The sequence below is a fragment of the Tiliqua scincoides genome, chromosome 1 (assembly GCF_035046505.1).
Source record: "Tiliqua scincoides isolate rTilSci1 chromosome 1, rTilSci1.hap2, whole genome shotgun sequence".
In the NCBI taxonomy this organism is placed as follows: domain Eukaryota; kingdom Metazoa; phylum Chordata; class Lepidosauria; order Squamata; family Scincidae; genus Tiliqua; species Tiliqua scincoides.
Window position 1 is genome coordinate 198,831,045 of NC_089821.1, and position 18,536 is coordinate 198,849,580.

The 18,536-nt window shown below is 43.3% G+C and overlaps 2 protein-coding genes across 2 annotated transcripts; both read right to left on the reverse strand.

Annotated features, from left to right (window-relative positions):
• Window positions 1-396: 396 nt before the first annotated feature.
• Window positions 397-6,229, reverse strand: LOC136646877 (amine sulfotransferase-like). Its single transcript, XM_066622731.1, has 6 exons — window positions 6,197-6,229; window positions 4,884-5,007; window positions 3,533-3,627; window positions 2,413-2,605; window positions 1,444-1,473; window positions 397-621 (listed from the first exon to the last, which is right to left on the reverse strand). The coding sequence occupies exons 1-6, from the start codon at window positions 6,227-6,229 to the stop codon at window positions 497-499; spliced, it is 600 nt and encodes a 199-aa protein (XP_066478828.1). The 3' UTR covers window positions 397-496.
• On the reverse strand, window positions 5,050-16,225 carry LOC136639433 (amine sulfotransferase-like). Its single transcript, XM_066613615.1, has 7 exons — window positions 15,895-16,225; window positions 14,773-14,925; window positions 13,416-13,624; window positions 10,965-11,091; window positions 10,185-10,279; window positions 9,107-9,287; window positions 5,050-8,127 (listed from the first exon to the last, which is right to left on the reverse strand). The coding sequence occupies exons 1-7, from the start codon at window positions 15,971-15,973 to the stop codon at window positions 8,003-8,005; spliced, it is 969 nt and encodes a 322-aa protein (XP_066469712.1). The 5' UTR covers window positions 15,974-16,225; the 3' UTR covers window positions 5,050-8,002.
• Window positions 16,226-18,536: the final 2,311 nt, after the last annotated feature.

The following is an 18,536-nucleotide window of genomic DNA, read 5'->3' on the forward strand; positions in this document are numbered from 1 at the left end:
CATAAAGGATTAAAAGAAAGGGAATAGAAAGAAACTAGCAGAGATCACTGGCAAGCCCCTTTTATCCTTCCATTTTTTCATAATACTGATTATTTAATCTATATTCTGTAGTTATTTATTCTGCAACTGCCTGCTTTCCATTGCTTTAAAAGCCAGGAAAGAGTTTGTTCTTTTGGTTAAACATCTACTGAAGAAGTATCTGTCTCGAGTATGGCTGGTCATTCACCATTTAAAATAAACAGCAGCAGCAACAGTGTGCAAACTGTGAGGAGAAGATGCAAGTGGTTTAGCATCCCTTGGATGCTGCCCTGATTTCTCTAGACAAAGAACAAGGTACCTCACATGATAGCACAACATTTAGAAAATAATTCTCCATGATTCAGAATTTGGTGTCACACAGTTCTAGCTAGGATTTCGGTCATCTTTATTTTGAACAATATGGCTGACATGTACACACTGCATATATAAATGTTTCTCTTTCCAGCAGAGGGCAGGCTCATAATTCATCACTGATATCCCAGCAGAACTTGAAGGGCAGCTTCTCCATGCTCTCCTTGAAAACACTGTCGAACCGTTCACTCTGGGCTACAGTCATTGTGTTTTTCCAGTCTCCAACAGTACCTGGCCCAGAAGCAGAGAAAGAGAGAGAATAGCTGTGTTCGCGTGGATATCTAGAACTTCTGTACTTGAAGGGGAGAGGAAAGCTAACATAGTGTCAAATGTCCTTAAATAAAAGCAATATTTGGAAACATTTCCAAATTGGTGGCTAAGACGGGGGAAATTCTGTTGCTTGATTATCGATGAAGCTGACTAGGCCTGAAGAGGTGTGTCTCCTTGCCTTTGAAGGGAAAGTATATATACCAACATGGGTGAGATTAATGTAATTACAGAGCATGCACCACCTCTTCTTCAGTGTCTTCATACCTTCCCAACTGCTAGAGAAGTTGTAGCATGTGACTCCACAGATTCTTGCGACACTCCTGCCCCTACCACTTTCCAAGGAGTCTTTACAATTCTCCAGCTCCAAAGGAACAGAAAACGGAAGAATAGAACAGGCTGCTAACAGCTAAATGTTAACAATTTATCCTCTGTTCCTGTCCCCAGTGGCTGGAGCACCAGACAATTCATAGGGCTGACCTACTAATCTAGTGCTATTCCTGTTCATGCCTGTTCTTGCATGGACCACAGCTATCTGGGTACTGCACGAGAACAGAAGGACAAAGCAGGCAAATCAGAAGCTGAGCCAAATGAAGCAAGAATTGGCCAATCCTCTGTAAGCTACCACCATATTCCCCATATGCAGCCTTGTATTTAACAGAGAAGTCCCACAGTCATTGCAATGTTTATAAGTTGATTTTCATCATAAGATTTTATCATGTTGGGATTAGTAGTGGTTCTGCAACGACTGAGCACTACCTCAAATATTAACCTCCATTCACTCACCTTTGCAAAGAAAACGCCCTTGGCTTACATCTGTTGCAAGGTGTTCCCAGATGTTGCAGGATATTCCAAGGTTCAAAAGCAAACTTAGTAGGCAAGAGTGGTGATCAATTCCAAGCGTTTATTGTATTCCCATCACACAGCGTCTCAAGGGATTCTTTCCAAGCATTGAGAGTGAATGTGAGAGTCAGAAGTGAGAAGAAGAGAAGCCCAGAGCGCCCTCTCCAGCTCACTTTTATTACAATGTGGGTTCCCTCCTTGAGACACGTCATTGGCTCAGGATAGCAGACATTTGATTGGTGGGGTTACAAATCACCAGTTGTTCAGATTACATTCAACATATACAATTCACAGATTTTGAGCAGTCAGTAGGTAGTACTGCACTTTCAATTTTGCTCAGAACTGACCTCATCTCATAACCATCTCATGACTTCATCTTCATGTATCCAAAAGAATCCTTGAAATGCAACTTACTTGCCATGGGGTTTGCGGGCTCAGCTAAAAAAATTGCAGCCTTATGCCTTTCTCTGGGAACCTGACCTTTGATGTTAACTGGAAATAGCTTTGATATGTTTTCTTAAACCCTTTCATGCAGTTAGACCACTAAAACTTACTTAAGATAGTGTTAGTTACACTCGTTTAGGCACCAAAACTGGTTTTAAAATGAAGAATAAGGAAAACTAAGCTGGCTAATATTTTCTATGAGATCCAGTATAAATATTTGCTATAATACTGTTTTCAGCATTTGTGTGCAGCCTGTTGCTCTTAAAAAGCCTTCAAATCGATTTTAAAAGCACAAATATTTTCCCCCCCTCTTCTTTGGAAAACAAAGGCCTATTGATGCAAATGTATCGACATTGTTCTGCAGAGAACATCTGTGGCATGCAGCCAAGTTCAGCCAACCGCTTGACTTTTAAACCGAAACCATTTTTTTTCTCTTTACTCTAACTTACAGACAGATCAGAAACATACGTTTCAGGTGAGCATAGTATAGCATAACTATGCCTTCTATCATATCTACATCATCAGGAAGGTTCTCATAGTTGCTTCTGTGATCCTGTCTCATTTTATCAAATGTAGCCTTGTCCACAACCTGAAACAATACCTTTTCAGTTAGCCTCTTTCCCAAGAAATTGCATATTTTCAATACAGAGCCTCGCAGATCCTGAAATTGGACAAATTTTTCCTAGGAAGTCATCTACAACAGGGTACCATAACTGCCTAATAACCTAATATCACAGAACAAGAAAATGATGACCCATATTTCAGAGAAACTGAACTTGCTCATTTCTCTAATGTCAGTTCTATATTGTACATTCTCTATTCGGTACTGCTTTGTTTGGAACTGCAGAAGAGGTGGGGGAGGCACTAAATTGCACGCATCTGGGTTCCTTCCTTTCCTTTTCAATCTGCTTCTATATTCCAGAATCCAAAGCCTTCAGGCTGTGGAGAATGCTTGACTAAAGGCAAAAAGGGGGGTGATTCCTGTGTGTTGCTTAATAAGAAGAGGAGAGCCCCATCCTCCAGACTTCCCCAGTGCTGATGCAGCCACGCCACTAGGGTTCTTGCTACATCCTATGGAGGAGTTTCAGGTGTCAAGGGCCTCCTCCATGTAAGGGAACATTTTGCCCTTGCCCCAGGGTAATCCTCTGCTGATGGTTCTACTCAGACCTGCACAAGCTACTTTGCTGGTGCATGTAGGACCTGGGTGGAGCTGGTGTATGTAGGATTGAGTGGACCTGGGTAGGGAGATCAAGGCCAGGAAGAGGAATAAGAAATTGGTGGCAACACTACAGTCAGCGCTGCCCACTTCCTGCCCTGACACACACACTCCTGCCCCAGTCTCGCCCTGTTCCTTCTAGTACCTTCCCTGTTCTCCCATCCACTGTCCACCCATCAACATACTGATGCTGGGGTTCCCTCAGTGGCTGCCATCACCCCGGTACAGCTGCTTACCTATTGTGGTAACAGCCAAGCTGCACTTTATGGGATGTCACTGTCTGTAATGGCCATAAATGGCTACGCATCACCAGAACATGCATTCCAAACACACAGAGACTATTGGGCGATAAATAGTTGTGCCATGTCTTACCTTCTTCATTTCTTCATATGTAAGGAAGAGGATATTAAAGTCATCCCTGTGAGCATACCAGCCTTCGACGTGATCTAACCATGAACCAGGTAGCACTGCCGGGAAATAAGTTATTTTGGTATAAACGTTATGCACATCTAAAGGCAAACAGATGGAGTTACAGGCTGTGATGTTAGAAAGTTCAACTTTCTCTCAGCCATGAACCTGTTCGGATGCCTGAGCTCCCCATATCTAACCACCAGTATCTGCAATATGGGGATAAAAATACTGATCTACTTTCCAAGATATTCTGAAGGACTTCTGAGGACTTTGGAGACAATGCATGTGCTGTGCTTTGAAGACAATGAACGATTCGAATGCCACGTTTTGGTGACAAACTGAAAGAAACTAACTGCCATGATTTCAGACAACTCTTGCTAGACTGATGAGACCACTTAATACAACTGAACGTGTTATGCAGCCTCATGATTTAGACTAGTGGTCGTCAACCAACCCCAAAATAAAAAAGTACGAGACTGGTGACACAGTCTCACACAGTATATGTGCTGAAGCGACCAGGAGTGGGCAGGGGCTGGTTGGTACCTGAGTTTCCTGAAGGCTAGTTTGAGGACTCCTGGCAGGGTGCCAATCGGTAAGGTGATGTGAGCTTGGCCCAGCGACAGCGTGATCCCATCTCCAATAGTGGGAAGTGATTAGTTGGTATAATACATGCTTGTTAGCAGAACCGAAGCCAGCGCAACTACCCTCTTGCTGAGTTGCCAGAAGATAGAATGAGATACGAAGTGAAACGGATAAGACTTAACCCATTTCACTTTGTATTATCACCGCTTTGAGTGTCTGTCTGCCAGGAGGTCCTCAGAGTAGCCTTCGGGAAGCACATGTACTCTTCCAACCCAGACCCCATGACACCTCCCCTATATGAGGTGTCACAACTCCCAGAGAGTTGTGACAAATGGGTTGAAGAAGAACACTGATTTAGACTACTGACAAGTGAAAGAAAAGCCGCTCAGGAAAAGGTAATCAATGAAAATTGAACCTGGTCTTTCTAGAAGAACATGCATAACAAAATATGTATTGAGTGATATGTCAGTCTAGCGCCATGGTTTCCAAACATCTTCTCAGAAGTCTGAGAAGCACTAAGACTTTGCGGGAGTGGGAAAAAGGCAACGACGTAATCCCCAGGATTGCACCGCTGCCAGGGACAGAGGTTTTTTTTAACTTAATATGCAGGACCTCCAGGGGGTTTGGGAAGCCACTGGACAACACTCCTAGCACCTAGATTTCATTCTTAAAGGAGAAAGAAAGCAGAGAGACAAAAGTGCTTTATAATTCAATAGCCAATCATCCTTTCATTTACCATTTAAAAATCTCTCCATGAAAAAATCAAAATCTATTTCTTCTAATCTCGTTGAAAATTTAGAATAATGATAATAGGAGACCAAGACATCCTTTGGGTTTCTGGCCACATAAATAAGCTGCAGGAATAAAATGCATTTCTGTTTTTTTAAAACGGAGTTTATTTATTTATTACAGATACAGGTAAGGAAAATCAGTTAGACTTAGGGCTGGGACTACACAGGTTACACATGAGGGTATTGTCCATCGATTACAACATACATTAGTCCAAAAAAAAAATGATGTTTAAAAACGAAATTATTCATCAATACAAAAATTATCATATTTGTTAATCTACTGATTAATAATTTAACTAAACAATCAATATTTTTTTATCTACAATTATCTATCCAATCATAAAAAGGCTTCAAATTTTTACTTATACGCTCTTCTTGCCACTAAACTAATATTTAGAATAAAATATTTCTTATCTGATTCTTAGTTTCTGATGTCGCATTTAAGAGGAATGTTTCCAGTTCAAATGGTAATACACACTTGAATATCTCTTGTAACAATTTATATATCATTTTCCAATATTTCTTTTTTTTTTTTTTTTTTGCATATCCACCACATCTAATAAAAAATTTCCTGAATTCTTTACTAATCCAACATTTGTTTGATGACCCAGGGTACATTTTTACTATTTTCTCTGAAATTAAATACCATCTATAAATTATTTTATATAATTTCTTTTAAAGAATAACCTTTTTAGTTATCTCAATACCACTTTAATTTTTGCAATATTTGTGTTCCAAGTTTTGTTTTGCATCTACTTTGATTTAATATAATTGATAGAATACTCTTCATTTCTAAAAAGAATTTGGTCCATTAATATCTACAAAAGGAAAAAAAAAATTCTACTTGTTCAGCCATTTTCACTTTCTGTCTTAGTACTTCCTTTGTTCTCTGTCATTCTGTTCTTTTTGAATTTAATCCAAAAATTCTTCCTCTTCTTCAAACATGCTCTCTGGACGTTCCCTCTTTTTTCTTCCTTAAAATTCTTAATTCTGATAAGGACGGTTGCTTTTTCCATCTCCTGTCTCAGGAATAAAATGTATTTCTGATCACCTCTGTTTCCCCCCCCCCCCAACCACATGGCTCCAAAGGGGAGGAGCCGCTTAACGTGAAATACTATCAGTGGAACTGAAATGTTATGTTAGAAGAATAGAGAACAGCAATTCAAGAAGTCAACGTGAGATGGTACAATGAAAGGCCTCAACCAAAGGTTGAAGAAATAAGGTACTGAAGCTGGCAGACATCCGTACTTACTGGTTTTCTCTTGCTCTGAGACAGCAATTCCATCAAGTGCAAAACAATCAGTTCACCTCAGTAAATATGAGTGAGAAAGTGGAAGACAAGAGTGTATGAATGAACGGAGAACACTTTTCATCTTGTTCTCCAAGCTGCAGTTGCACAATCATTTCAGTGTCACAACGTGATTCTCTGGCTGCGAGGTATGTGTGAGATGAGATAATGAGTAGGGCGCTAGGACGTTGTTGTATTAATAGCTTAGCTTGCCATTTTCTTTGCTGAGATGTACTCAATAAAGCTTTCTTTAAAGTTGGTAATGTCATCTCAGAGTGGCTCCATTCGGGATCAAAAGACCCCACTATAGTGGGGAAACCCCCTAAGCGCTGTGCAATTGTTTTGATTCCTGTTGTCTGGGGACAGACCCTATTGGATCAGAGTCAGCTAGCCCTCTAACAGTTCCATTGACACTGATAGGAAACAGCTCTCAAGATTTCAGACAGAAAATCTTCTCTTTCCTACCTGGAGAACTGGGGAGCTTTTGCATGCTCTTCCAGTGAGCTATGTACCCTTGGTGAAAAGCTTGGGATGCTTCATTCAGCCTCATTCGCAGTCTACCCTGGAGATCAGAGGTGAGGCAAATCTCTTCCAAGATTTCACACATGAAAATAGGGACCCTCTTGTAGTGCTCTGACTACATGGGAGATGAATAAGGGACTATTCACAGCTCTGGAGGTAAGACTGGCTGGAGTGGTAGACCAGAGGTGGATGCAGGATAGGCAGGCCAGGAGCCCAAGGCTGCACTATAAGAGCCAGAAGTAGGGATAGCTCAAAAAGATGAGGAGGCCAGGGGGTTAGTTCTAAGGAAGAGCTACTGGGCCAGTGAAAGCTCAGGAGAGATTATTGGAGGATTTTAAGGGAAGCTGGGAAACCCCAAGCCTCCATGAAGGACAGGAGTGTTTCAATGGTCGGTTCTTCATTGGTGCTGGGATCACCTGTAGAGCCCCAAACTCTCCCTTTTGAGGGGGTTTCCTCCAAGTGTGGGTCTGGGTGAGGGTTGACAGATGACTGTCTAAGCCAGTTTCCCTTTCCATTGTTACATGATACTGTTACATGGTTTATTGTATATTTTATAAGCAGTAGTCACTTTGCAACTGCCTGTTTTCCATCAGATTAAAGGCCAGGAAAGTGTTTGTTAATTTGGTTAAAGATATGCTAGAGTTGCATTTGTCCCGAGTATTGTTGGTCATTCACCATTCAAAATAAACAGCAGAAGTAACAGTGTGCAAGCTGCCTGGCCTCCCTACTCATATATTGGCACTAAATGGGCACATGTCCCCATTGCCCTCTGAAATTCAACTTCTGGCTACCCTTAGGAGATAAGACAAACCTAAAGAAGGAAAATGCTAGAACCTCTCACTCAACATGCTCAAGTGTTCCAAAAGGCAAAACTACAGAATAAACAAGTTAATTAACACGGAAAGATACGTGATACTTATGAGCATCAAACAGAAAGCACTGGATGAAGTTATTAAACTTGCTGACCTTGGGCCAGTGGCTTTCTAAAGCCACCCAATCCCTCACCCCACTGCAAACCCCAGATTTCTTGTGAGAAGATACAAATGGGTAGGAATCCCATGGATGCTGCCCAGACAAAGGGCAGTTTACCTACATGGTAGTACAACATTTAGAAAGCAATTCCCCATGTTTCAGAATTTGATGTCACACAGCTCTGGCTAGGATTTCAGTGATCTTTCTTTTGAACAAATACAGATTACATGTACACACTGCATACATAAATGTTCCTCTTTCCAGCAGAGGGCAGGCTCATAATTCATCATTGATATCCCAGCAAAACTTGAAGGGCAGCTTTTCCATCCTCTCCTTGAAAACACTGTCGAACCGTTCACTCTGGGCTACAGTCATTGTGTTTTTCCAGTCTCCAACAGTACCTGGCCCAGAAGCAGAGAAAGAGAGAGAATAGTTGTGTTCATGTGGATATCTAGAACTTCTGTACTTGAAGGGGAGGGGAGGGAAATGCCAACATAGTGTCAAATAAAAGCACATAGTGTTTAAATCAAAGCAGTGTTCATGAGGAAATGTTTCCAGGCTGCTGGCTAAGACACAGGAAATTCTGTTGCTCAATTATCAAGGATGAAGCTTAGGGTTACTGACACAAGATCACAACAGGAATACTTTCACAGGTGGCATGAAAAGAGCCCCCAAAATAGTAGTGTTTGGATTTGATTTAGTATGATCCTGGTACCTCCTGGTACCTTCCCTAGGGTGCTGGGCTTTTCTCCTTACCACTGGAGGTAGGGTATGCACACTAGGAGGGATGAGATCCAAGTCAATACAATACCACCTTTTCTAACTGTCTCCATCCTTGCCAGCTCAGGGACTCAGAGGAGATGTAGCTTGTGCCTCAGCAATTCTCGAGTTACTACAGCCCCTGCCACTTCCTAAGGAGTCCTTTACAATAGTCCAGTTCTCCAGCCATGGAATAGGAAGAGAAAAAGAGAGTTGTCTGCTCAAGGTATTAACATTTCAGCTGCTCTTCCTGTCCCCAGCGGTTTTCCTGTCAGCTGCTCTTCCTGTCCCCATGATTCTCTGGACACTTCTAACCTACAACTCCATTGATTTTCCAATTGCTGATGCATCCTGTTCTAGCATGAACCCCAGGTATCTGGGTACTGCATGGGAACAGAGGGCTGCCAAATCTGAGGCTGAGCCAAAAGAAGTAAAGGAGTTGGCCAATTCTCTGGCAGCTACCACCACTTCTTCCTTCATAGTCCCCATGTGCAACCTTGTTCAATTTAACAGAGAAGCCTCACAATAATTCCAATGTTGTTCATCTTGTTGGAATATGGGATTAGTGTTGGCTCTGTAATGACTGGGCAGTACTTCATATCTGAACCTGCATTCATTCACCTTTGCGAAGAAAGCGTCCTTTGCTTATATCAATGAGATTAGAACTCATGTTGTCATAGTTGCTTCTGTGATCCTGTCTCATTTTATCAAATGTAGCCTTGTCCACAACCTCGTCCACACACTCTTCAGTCAGCCTCTTTCCCAAGAAGTTGCATATTTTCAATATTGTGCCTCGCAGATCCTGAAATTGGACAAAGTCTTGAAGGCAAATAATCTACAACAGGGTATCATAGCCTAATAGCATACGACAAGAAAGAAAATGATTACTATTTCAGAGGCTGGGGATCAATTCTCCCTGGACTTTGCTCACTTCTTTGATGTCAGTTCTATAATGTAACATTCTCCATTTGGTGGTAGAGGTGAGGGGGGCACCAAATTGCCTCTGCATTCATATGGATTACTTTCTTTCACTTTCTAACTGCTTTAATGTTCTGGGATCCAAACAATCATGAAGGCTTTGAAAAAGGCTTGATGAAAGGCCAAAATAAAGGTGGTTTTTGTGTGTTCTTTAGAATGAAGCAAAGAACCCCATCCTACCTAATTCTTCAGGTGATGATGCACCTGTGCCAATGGGGGGCACACTGAAATTCCTGGGGGGGGGGGTTTCAGGTCTCAAAGGTCTCCTTAATTAAGGGAACATTTTTCCCCTTGCCCCAGGGAAATCCTCTGCTGCCTTGACAGGTCTACTCAGACCCGTGCAAGCTACTTTGCCAGAGAAAATCTGAATGGACCTGAGTAGATGGATCAAGGCCAAGAAGGGGGATATGCAATTGGTGGCACAACTGCCACCAGTACTGCCCCATTCCTGGTGTTCACATGTGCATGCATGCGCACACAACAGTCTTCACCCCGTTCTTTCTTCAGTCCCCATTCCTCTCATCCCCATGACAACGCATCCATGTTGGCATTCCCTCAGTGGCAGCATCATGCAGGTACGGCTGTTTGCCTGTTGTGGCCACACTTTATGGCGTGTCACTGCTGGCGATGACTGTAAAGCACTCGGCATTACCAGAACACGTGTTCGGAACACACAGAGGCCCAATCGGGTTGTGCCATAAATAACTGTGCCATGTCTTACCTTCTTCATTTCTTCATATGTAAGGAAGAGGATATTGAAGTCATTCCTGTGAGCATACCAGCCTTCAATGTGGTCCAACCATGAATTATATATTACTGGTAGGAGATAAATAGTTTGGTATAAAACTTAGTGTCGATCTAAAGGCAAATAGGTGCAGTTACAGGCTTTGATGTAAGTTGCAGAATTCAAATTTCTCTCAGCCGTGACCATGTTCTGAGGCCTGAGCTCCCCATACCTAACGTCCAGCAGCTGTAATTTGGGATTAAAAATACTGATCTACCTACAAGATATTTTGAAGGACATCTAAGGACTTTGGAGATGATGCATGTGCTGTGCTTTGAAGACATGGAATGAATGGTGATAAACTGAAAGAAACTGCCATCATTTCAGGCAATCTTAATCGTGATAGCTAGACTGATGTGTCCACTTAGGACAGCTGAACACGTTGTGCAGCCTCATGACTTACTGACAACTGAAAGGAAGATTGCTCAGAAAAAGGAAATGGGTGAAAACTGAACCAGGTCTTTCTAGGAATAGATGCATATCAAAGAACATATACAAGTGAATATGTCAGTTAGACAAACTGCACAGCACAGAGATAAATCTTTCTGCAGTCCACTGGACAGCACTCCTCCTGATCAGTTTACGGGTTCCTCAGAAATAAGTGCTCAAGGACAAATTAACTCTGGCAAAATCATCTGTGGTCCTTTCTCTTTCTCAAAGGAGAAAGCAAGCAGAGGAACAACAGAGCTTCGTCATGCAGTAGCCAACAATTCTTACCTTTCCCTTCTAAAAATCTCTCCATGATAGTATCAAAGTCTTCTACTTCTTCCAATTTCTTTGAAAGTTTGGAAAAATGATAATAGGAGACCAAGACATCCTTTGGGTTTCTGGCCACATAAATAAGCTGCAGGAATTAAAAATATATATATTCTAATCACCAACCTTTTATATTAGTCAAAATCAGAGATTGGGGGAAAAAATTTTCCCTAAGAATTGTGCTCTGATCTCCTTGGTACTTCTGATGCTGTCCTCAGGATGGTTTATAGCCCTGGTGACCTGCTGTCTCTCAGCATTATCACAAGACACACGTCAGAGGCTTTAACTCTGGAAAAGAAACTGCTTTCCTATCTTGTTTCAATTCTCCTTCTTCCTCACTTGACTATGACCGTCTTTTCTGGTTAGAGAAGATCTCACTCAGGTCACTGTTCTCACATTTACAAATCTCTCCTCAGTCCTTCAAAACTTGATTGTAAAAGGGCCCAATCCTATCCAACGTCATAAGGCCAGTGAAGCCGCAGTGTGACCCTATGGTAACAAAAGAAACATTCCATTACCTTGAGAGGCATCCATGACTGATCCCCACTGCAGGATGCAGTGCTTGCCCCATTGGTGTGGCTGCATCAGAGCTGGAAAGTTGGATAGGATTGGATTGCACCTCATTGCGCCAGTATATACTGTTCCAGTTCTCCCTGATTTGGTCAATGCCTTTGTGACTCTTGGATTTCCCATAATCTGCTTTATTGCAACTGCCTTCTCCATTTTACGATTTACTTCCATTCAATGGTGCAGCTAATGATCGTGTAGCCCGGTGCCAAGTTCAAAATGTTGCCCTGGAAGTGATGTCACAACTGGAAGTGACATCACGCCCAGGCTTTTTAAAAAGTCAAAATTGGGAGGAACCCACCTCCTCCACCCAGCAGCTCACAACCCACTTTCTCTGCTGCTTCCCCCCAGTCAGTTGCATAGCTAAGGCATATATCTGCCACGTGGGGTCAAAGAAGATTTTTTGGCCCCCCGAATGACAAAATCAAATTTAATTATGTAAATAAATAAAAAGTTATTGGTTCCATGCTGTATCATAATAACATCTCATTGGCACTCAGAACAATCAGTCTCATAGGTCAGTTTGGAGTTAAACAAATCCACTTTTTGTTCCACAAGGCAGTTGTGTTTTCATTTTCTGGTTAATTGGCCATAACTTTTGATAGAATACAGATATTCCAGTGTAGTTTGTTTCACTGCATTCCGCATTAAATTACCTTTCCGATGATATATAACATGATGGTATTATTCATACATACCAAGATTTTCACAATTTTGATCACTAGTGTCAAGCTCAGCTTGTTGCCCCCCTAAAGCTTGCTGTCCAGTGCAACTGCCACCCCTGCACCTCCTTAGCTACGCCACTGCTTCCATTGAGAGAGCTAATAAATACTATCATTGAACACCACAAGAGCTGTGCCCCTATAGGATTCTGCTCTGGAAAATATGCAATTAGGAATCATTCAGGCTGGACAAATGGCATGGCTCATATTGATGTTAGCCAATCAACCTGTTCAAAAACAGCATGTTGTACAGTCCTTTTGAACAGTCCTTTCAAATTCTACCATTTTGGGATGCTGGGATACCCAAATAAAAGACTTTTTCCCCAATTCTATTGACCACCAGTTGACCACCAGTTACATGATGCAACCATGCACTGCATGCTATGGTCAGGGCAACCAGGGAGACTCCTCCAGGTAAGAGAACTTGTCCCTTACATCCTGGTAGACAACCTGGTGGACTTGGACCTGTGACAGCTCTATAGCTGCTCTACATCCAAGAGAGTAAGGAGGTCACAGGGCTAAATTTGGGGGGATAGGATCTGGAGTCTGTGTATGCCACTGTGATGCTCCCTCTCCAGCCTGCTCCCCACCTCGTGCTCTCCCCTGAACTACTGAGTTACTCCCCCTGCCCTTCCCTCTCCCCTCTGGCTATGACTCCACTGTCTTAGCAGGACTGGTGTAGCTCCTAGAGCACCTGCCACACATGCCTCTCTGCTTGCCATGTGTGGTGGCAGCTGGGGAGGACAAGACAGTGGCTGGCATTTTGTGTAGATGTGAAACAGGTTGCGCTACTTAAAGCAGTTGCACCAGTGCAAGTTTTATCAAAGCCATGCTGCAGCAGGAACAGGTGAATTACTGTGCCCAAAGCAGCCCTATGCCCAAGGCTGATGAGACATCCACTACATCTCTGACCACTAAGGAACTTTGAAAGGACAAGCACTGTGGTCAAACTACACATTTAGGGCAATGTGTGATTTCTCCTTAGATAAGAGTCTTTCATTCATACCAAAATGGAAAAGAAAGGGAGAAAAATAACATGAAATACTATCATTGGAACTGAAATGTTATGTTAAAAGAACAGAGAACAACAATTTAAATTTACAGAATTAGTGGCAGGACCTACTTTTGCTCTTCCACTCCGCAAACCCTTTGGAACTAAAAAGTAGGGCAAATGAGTAGCAAAGAGACGAGGCGATGGCAGACTGATGTAATCTAAATTGTTGAAATTGTACTCCAGCCATGGTACTCGGTCCATTAAGTTTGTGTTTTCAGTTCCATCTCGATGACCTTCATGGTAAATCAAGCTCAAAATTTGTTGAGTCCATACAGTGCCTGTAATGAGAATATCATTCAGCTTATTTCAAACAATTGATGTAGAGGGTGCTTTAAGGAGCAACAGAAACCAAAGCAGGTGCTTCTTTGCTCCAAAGAGCCAACAGTCTAAGCTAAAGTAGTGAAGGACACAACACAAGGAGATAGACAGCAAGCCAAGTCAGCACAGTCCCCTCTCACAGGTGACTGCCTGAGGCAGTACGGTATGGCACAGAGCTCTACCCTCTCAGCTTCACTCAGCACTAATTTCCTTCCTTGCCCACTTTCCAGCTCCACTCACTGCTCTTCCGCACAGTAGCACATGTGGATGCCCCCTGACCCTGCAGTGCAGTGGCAGTGGCTGCAGTGATGACAGTTAAATAGGGCCCTGGCGAGAGGCAGCTGGTGGTGACACGACAGAGGGGAGAGGGAGGAACAGAACACAGAGACACAGAGAGGGCAGGCAGCAGAAGGTGCATGTGGGCAGAGACAGGAGAGGTGGCAGTGGACAGGCCAGTAGGGTGCTGCCTAGGGTGCCACGGCACTGCTTGGCATGCCATGCCCTCCACTTGAGGCAACCACATCACCTCGCTCATGGAAGGGTCCAACCTGAAGGCAAGAGTAGTAAAGGCCGAATGTCAGCAGCTGAAGTAAACATGTCCTTAGGTGTGAGTTCAGGGGTGAATGAAGAGGGCTACAGCCCGAAACTTGGTCAGAATTGTCATGTTGAGGCAGGAGCTGCACCTCAAGAAGTATGCCCATTCAAAAGCATTGTTGTATTCCAAATGGGGTAGTACTAATAATAATGTAATAAAGTGAAATAGTGTCATGCACCACATTATCCACAATGGAAGTAGAAACGATAGAAGAAGAATGTGAATTATCAGCCCAAAGTACTTTGATCAGCTGATTCACATCAAAGGTATTTCTTCCAAGTTTTGGAAGTAGCCTATGGTTAGGACTGAAAAGATCCATGATGGGCTCCAATGTGGTAGGACTCTGGCAGAGTTTCTACATTTCTCTTTGTGTTGCTTCAGCTCTAACTCACATAAAACGGTGACTAAAGAAATCATTGTCTGAAAGTTCTCACGGAATGGCTAGAGAAAGTTAATACAGAAGGTGTTTATTACAGAAACAAAGAGAAGTCTGACTTACGCTTCCAGTCTTACCTGATTTGGGATATGTGACTAGGAACACATCACTGTCTCTGATTTCAAAATCCTCCAGTGAATCTAGGTATTCAGTTGTAGCCACATCTGGTATGAAATAAATCCCCTTGTATTTGAACAGGTACTTCTCTGATGGGTCCATCACTAACACCACTGGTACAGTGATACAAGAGTGACAACAGTTCCTAGCATTATGAATTATGGTAGAATGAGTATTAACAAAGAGCATGTATAAAAATCATTCTCCCTTGGTATTGAGGCATTCAAGGTTCCTTCTCATGCAGTGTCAACCAAGTGCTGAAAATGAACTGACCAGAATGCAAACATCAATGCTATCTGTTTCACTTCAAGGGCTTGCTGTAATTGATCATGTAGCTCTTGAGGTTCTTAAACTCTGATTAAAGAATGATTCACATGATTTTGTGGACTTGTTTCATTTTGGGGAGGGGGAGTGTTTCATTTGCACCAAAGCCCATGAAACCACACACTGCCTTCTTACCACTATCTTTAGGCTAAAAGACTAACCTGTTTTGGATCCTCTCTGCATCATTTGAGAATGGGATACCTTTTGCACTACATTTTCAAATAATACCACTTCCAACATTAGTGACAAATCTTCATGGATCATAAATACAGAGTGCCATTAATCCTGATAATCATGTAAGATATTTTCCAGTTATTATTTAAGGCTGCAGTCCTATGCACACTTTCCTCAGAGAAGTCCCATTGAACACAATATGGCTTACTTCTGAGCATGCATAGGATTGTACCTTAAATCAACAAGATTATTTAATGAGAGATGCAATGTGATAGTAAACATTCTAGGTACAGTCCCAGAAACTCATCTAAACAGCAACAGCAACAATATTCCATTTCTTTTTCCAGGAAGTAATCAAGTCCATAATGGAGGAATTAGTTCTCAAAGAATAACCATGTCATGCTGTTGCAGCAAAAATGTAAGACTTCTGGCACCATGAAACCAGTAAAGCATACTTTAATGTGAACAACTTTTCAAGTTGCCTTGAAAGATTCTGTCACAAGATTTTCTGTCATTATAATTCAGTAAAGCTCTTTCTGCACTAATATGTTTTGATGGGAGATGCTGATAGAGACAATGCTTACCTTCCAAGAGCTCCTTTAAACCGGTCAGAGAAACTTCTTTTGTCTCCTGGAATTTCCTAGTCAGTCTGGGTCCTGACATTCAGATCCTCAAGCACAGAAAATGACCAGCGCCTCCAGCGCTAATGGTGGTTACCCCCGCCCCCGCCTGATGCGACAGGCTGGGGCTTTGTTCCCCATTGGCCCGCCTGCTCCTGGGGGCGCGTCATATAGTCTGGAGTCAGTCCCGAGCGAGCGGTGACGCGGGTGCTCCCGTTTCACCGGGCTACAGAGCAGAGGCTGCAGCGTGGTCGGCTGCAGTTGAGTTGCGGTGGGAGCGCTCTCCTCAGCGCCTGCTGGGCGGCTGCTGAGCCGGGAGACGCGCGCCACCTGCCGCGCCTGCGGCTCCAGCGGGGCGCTGCTCGGGCGGTCACGGCGCCCGTGCACCGGAGCGCCCGGCGATCGGCTCCCGTCCCGGTGGGCGCGCGCCCGCTCCCCGCCGCGCCTGTGGCCAGCGGAGGCGCGACAGGGCACTCGGCTCAGTGCCCAGAGCCTGCCGCTCGGGCGGGTCCGGGCGCTTGGACCAGCGCCTGCCGAGCGCCCCCCCGCGCCGAGGGGGCTGCATGCTCTTCCCGCCGCGCCCGTGGCCGGCGGAGGCTCCGCGCGAGCTGGCTCAGGCGCGCGGGCGCTCACCCGCTGGGAGCGAGTCGGAGCGCTGCCGGCGGTGGCTGCGCCCGCCCGTGCAGCTTGCCCGGTCCAGTGCGGGGGCCGCGCGTGCCGCTTAGGCGGTTCGCGCGCGCTTTCTGGGCTGCGCGCGGGCTTCCCGCCGGCCGCCCGCCTTGGGCAGGCGGCCAAGACGCTCTGGCGCCATTTTCTCCCGCTTGCCCGCAGCAATATTGTTCAAATGTTGAACAATTTGATTCCAAGTGTGAGCAAGAAAAAGGCACATGACATTCTTGACACAGCTCAGTAGCATGTATCATACAGACTTGTCAGATGTGTGTAAAATGGTTGCATCACAGTGCCTGCATTAATTTCAAGTGTTTGCACTAGAATCAGTTTGCATCAATGATTTACTAAGGAACTGCCTACAATTCAAATATCTGAATGGTGTTTAAAGAGCCCATAAAGTGGGTATAAAGGGTTAGGGTATAAAGTGTGATAAAAGAATATTTGGATGAGTTACATTACATCTTCAAAAGTTAGTATGGAACTTGGCATCTGAAAAATGATTGTAGTCCCAGGGATTTCTTCCTGGACGGAAATGTCCATGTGAACACTTTGCTATAGAAACCTTCTGTATTGCTCAGAGTTCTATAACTGTGACCACACATCTAATAAGATCTATAGAGACACAATATAAGACACTATCTAGTACAGCTAGAACTAATGATGTACCCCACATTATCCATCCAGTGCAGGAATCCCAGAAGGAAGGTTTCCCTTTACATTTGGCCTTTAAATAAGAACTCAGTTTTGTTCACTGACAAGAAGCATGCCAGGTGAAGACCTGCATTTGAACTTCCACATTTTTTAACAGTTATTTAAACCGTATTTATTCTGTCTTTCCACCCAAATGAATTCATTTGTCAATGAAGCTTGCTGACCATGGCCAGTTGTTATCTGTCAGCCTAAGCTACACAACACCTCACCCCAATTGCACCTCACCCCAGATTTCCTATAAGAAGGAGATGCAAGTGTGTAGGAAGTTATAGATGCTGACCTGATTTCTCCAGGCAATGGGCAGGGTACCTAAAGGATAGCACTATATTCAGAAAATAATTCCCCATGTTTCAGAATTTGGATCCACATTGCTCTAGCTGGGATTTCAGTCATCTTAATTTTGAACAAGTATGGATACACACTGAATATATCAATGTTCCTTTTTTGAGCTGAGGTCAGGCTCATAATTCATCTTTGATATCCCAGCAAAACTTCCATCCTCTCCTTGAAAACACTGTCGAACCGTTCACTCTGGGATACAGTCATCAGGTTTTTCCAGTCTCCAACAGTACCTGGCCAGGAAGCAGAGAAAGAGAGAATAGCTAGGTTAACATGAATATCTAGAACTTCTGTATTTTAAGGGGAAGGAAATACTAACATAGTACCAAACCCCACAGTGTTCCAGAACCCCCAGTGAATTAAAAAAAAAAAATCAGTGGATACCAAATTAATGGAAAAATAGGTTTAAAAACCCACTTCCAGGTTTCTTGCTCTTCCATTGTCACCCCAGAATGCACCGGTATAGATGCAATACCACATTTAACCGCTAGATGAGGTGAATAATAGAATCTATTGGAATGAAATTATAGTTATTTAACAATGTGAAGGTAGGAATTTGGATTTTGATGCTTTTTTCCTTGTTCCAAAGCATTTAAAAGTGGACCTCAGTAACAGTGGTGAGTCAAATCAGTGGATACCAAGGTCCCACTTGTATTCATGAGGAAATGTTTCTAAGTTGATGGCTAAGACAGGGGAAATTATGTTATGAGTCATGGTAAAATGAGAATCAACGGAAGGAATGTATAAAAATCATTCCCCCTTGGTATTAGAGCAGGGGTGTCCAAAGTTTTTGGCAGGAGGGCCACATCAGCTCTCTGACACTGTGTCGGGGGCCGGGGAAAAAAAGAATTAATTTACATTTCAAATTTGAATAAATTTACATA

Bases quoted from the DNA above. Each gene is read 5' to 3' on its own strand.
- LOC136646877 (XM_066622731.1), bottom strand. From the start codon at position 6,229: ATGGAATTGCTGTCTCAGAGCAAGAGAAAACCA. The intron at 3,628-4,883 runs GAAAGGATGATT...ATTTCCCGGCAG, and splicing joins GAGATTTTTAAATGGTAAAT to TGCTACCTGGTTCATGGTTA. The intron at 622-1,443 runs GTGAGTGAATGG...CTTCTGGGCCAG, and splicing joins AGGGCGTTTTCTTTGCAAAG to GTACTGTTGGAGACTGGAAA.
- LOC136639433 (XM_066613615.1), bottom strand. From the start codon at position 15,973: ATGTCAGGACCCAGACTGACTAGGAAATTCCAGGAGACAAAAGAAGTT. The intron at 14,926-15,894 runs GTAAGCATTGTC...TCACTGTACCAG, and splicing joins TTTAAAGGAGCTCTTGGAAG to TGGTGTTAGTGATGGACCCA. The intron at 13,625-14,772 runs GTAAGACTGGAA...TTCTCATTACAG, and splicing joins AGTCACATATCCCAAATCAG to GCACTGTATGGACTCAACAA.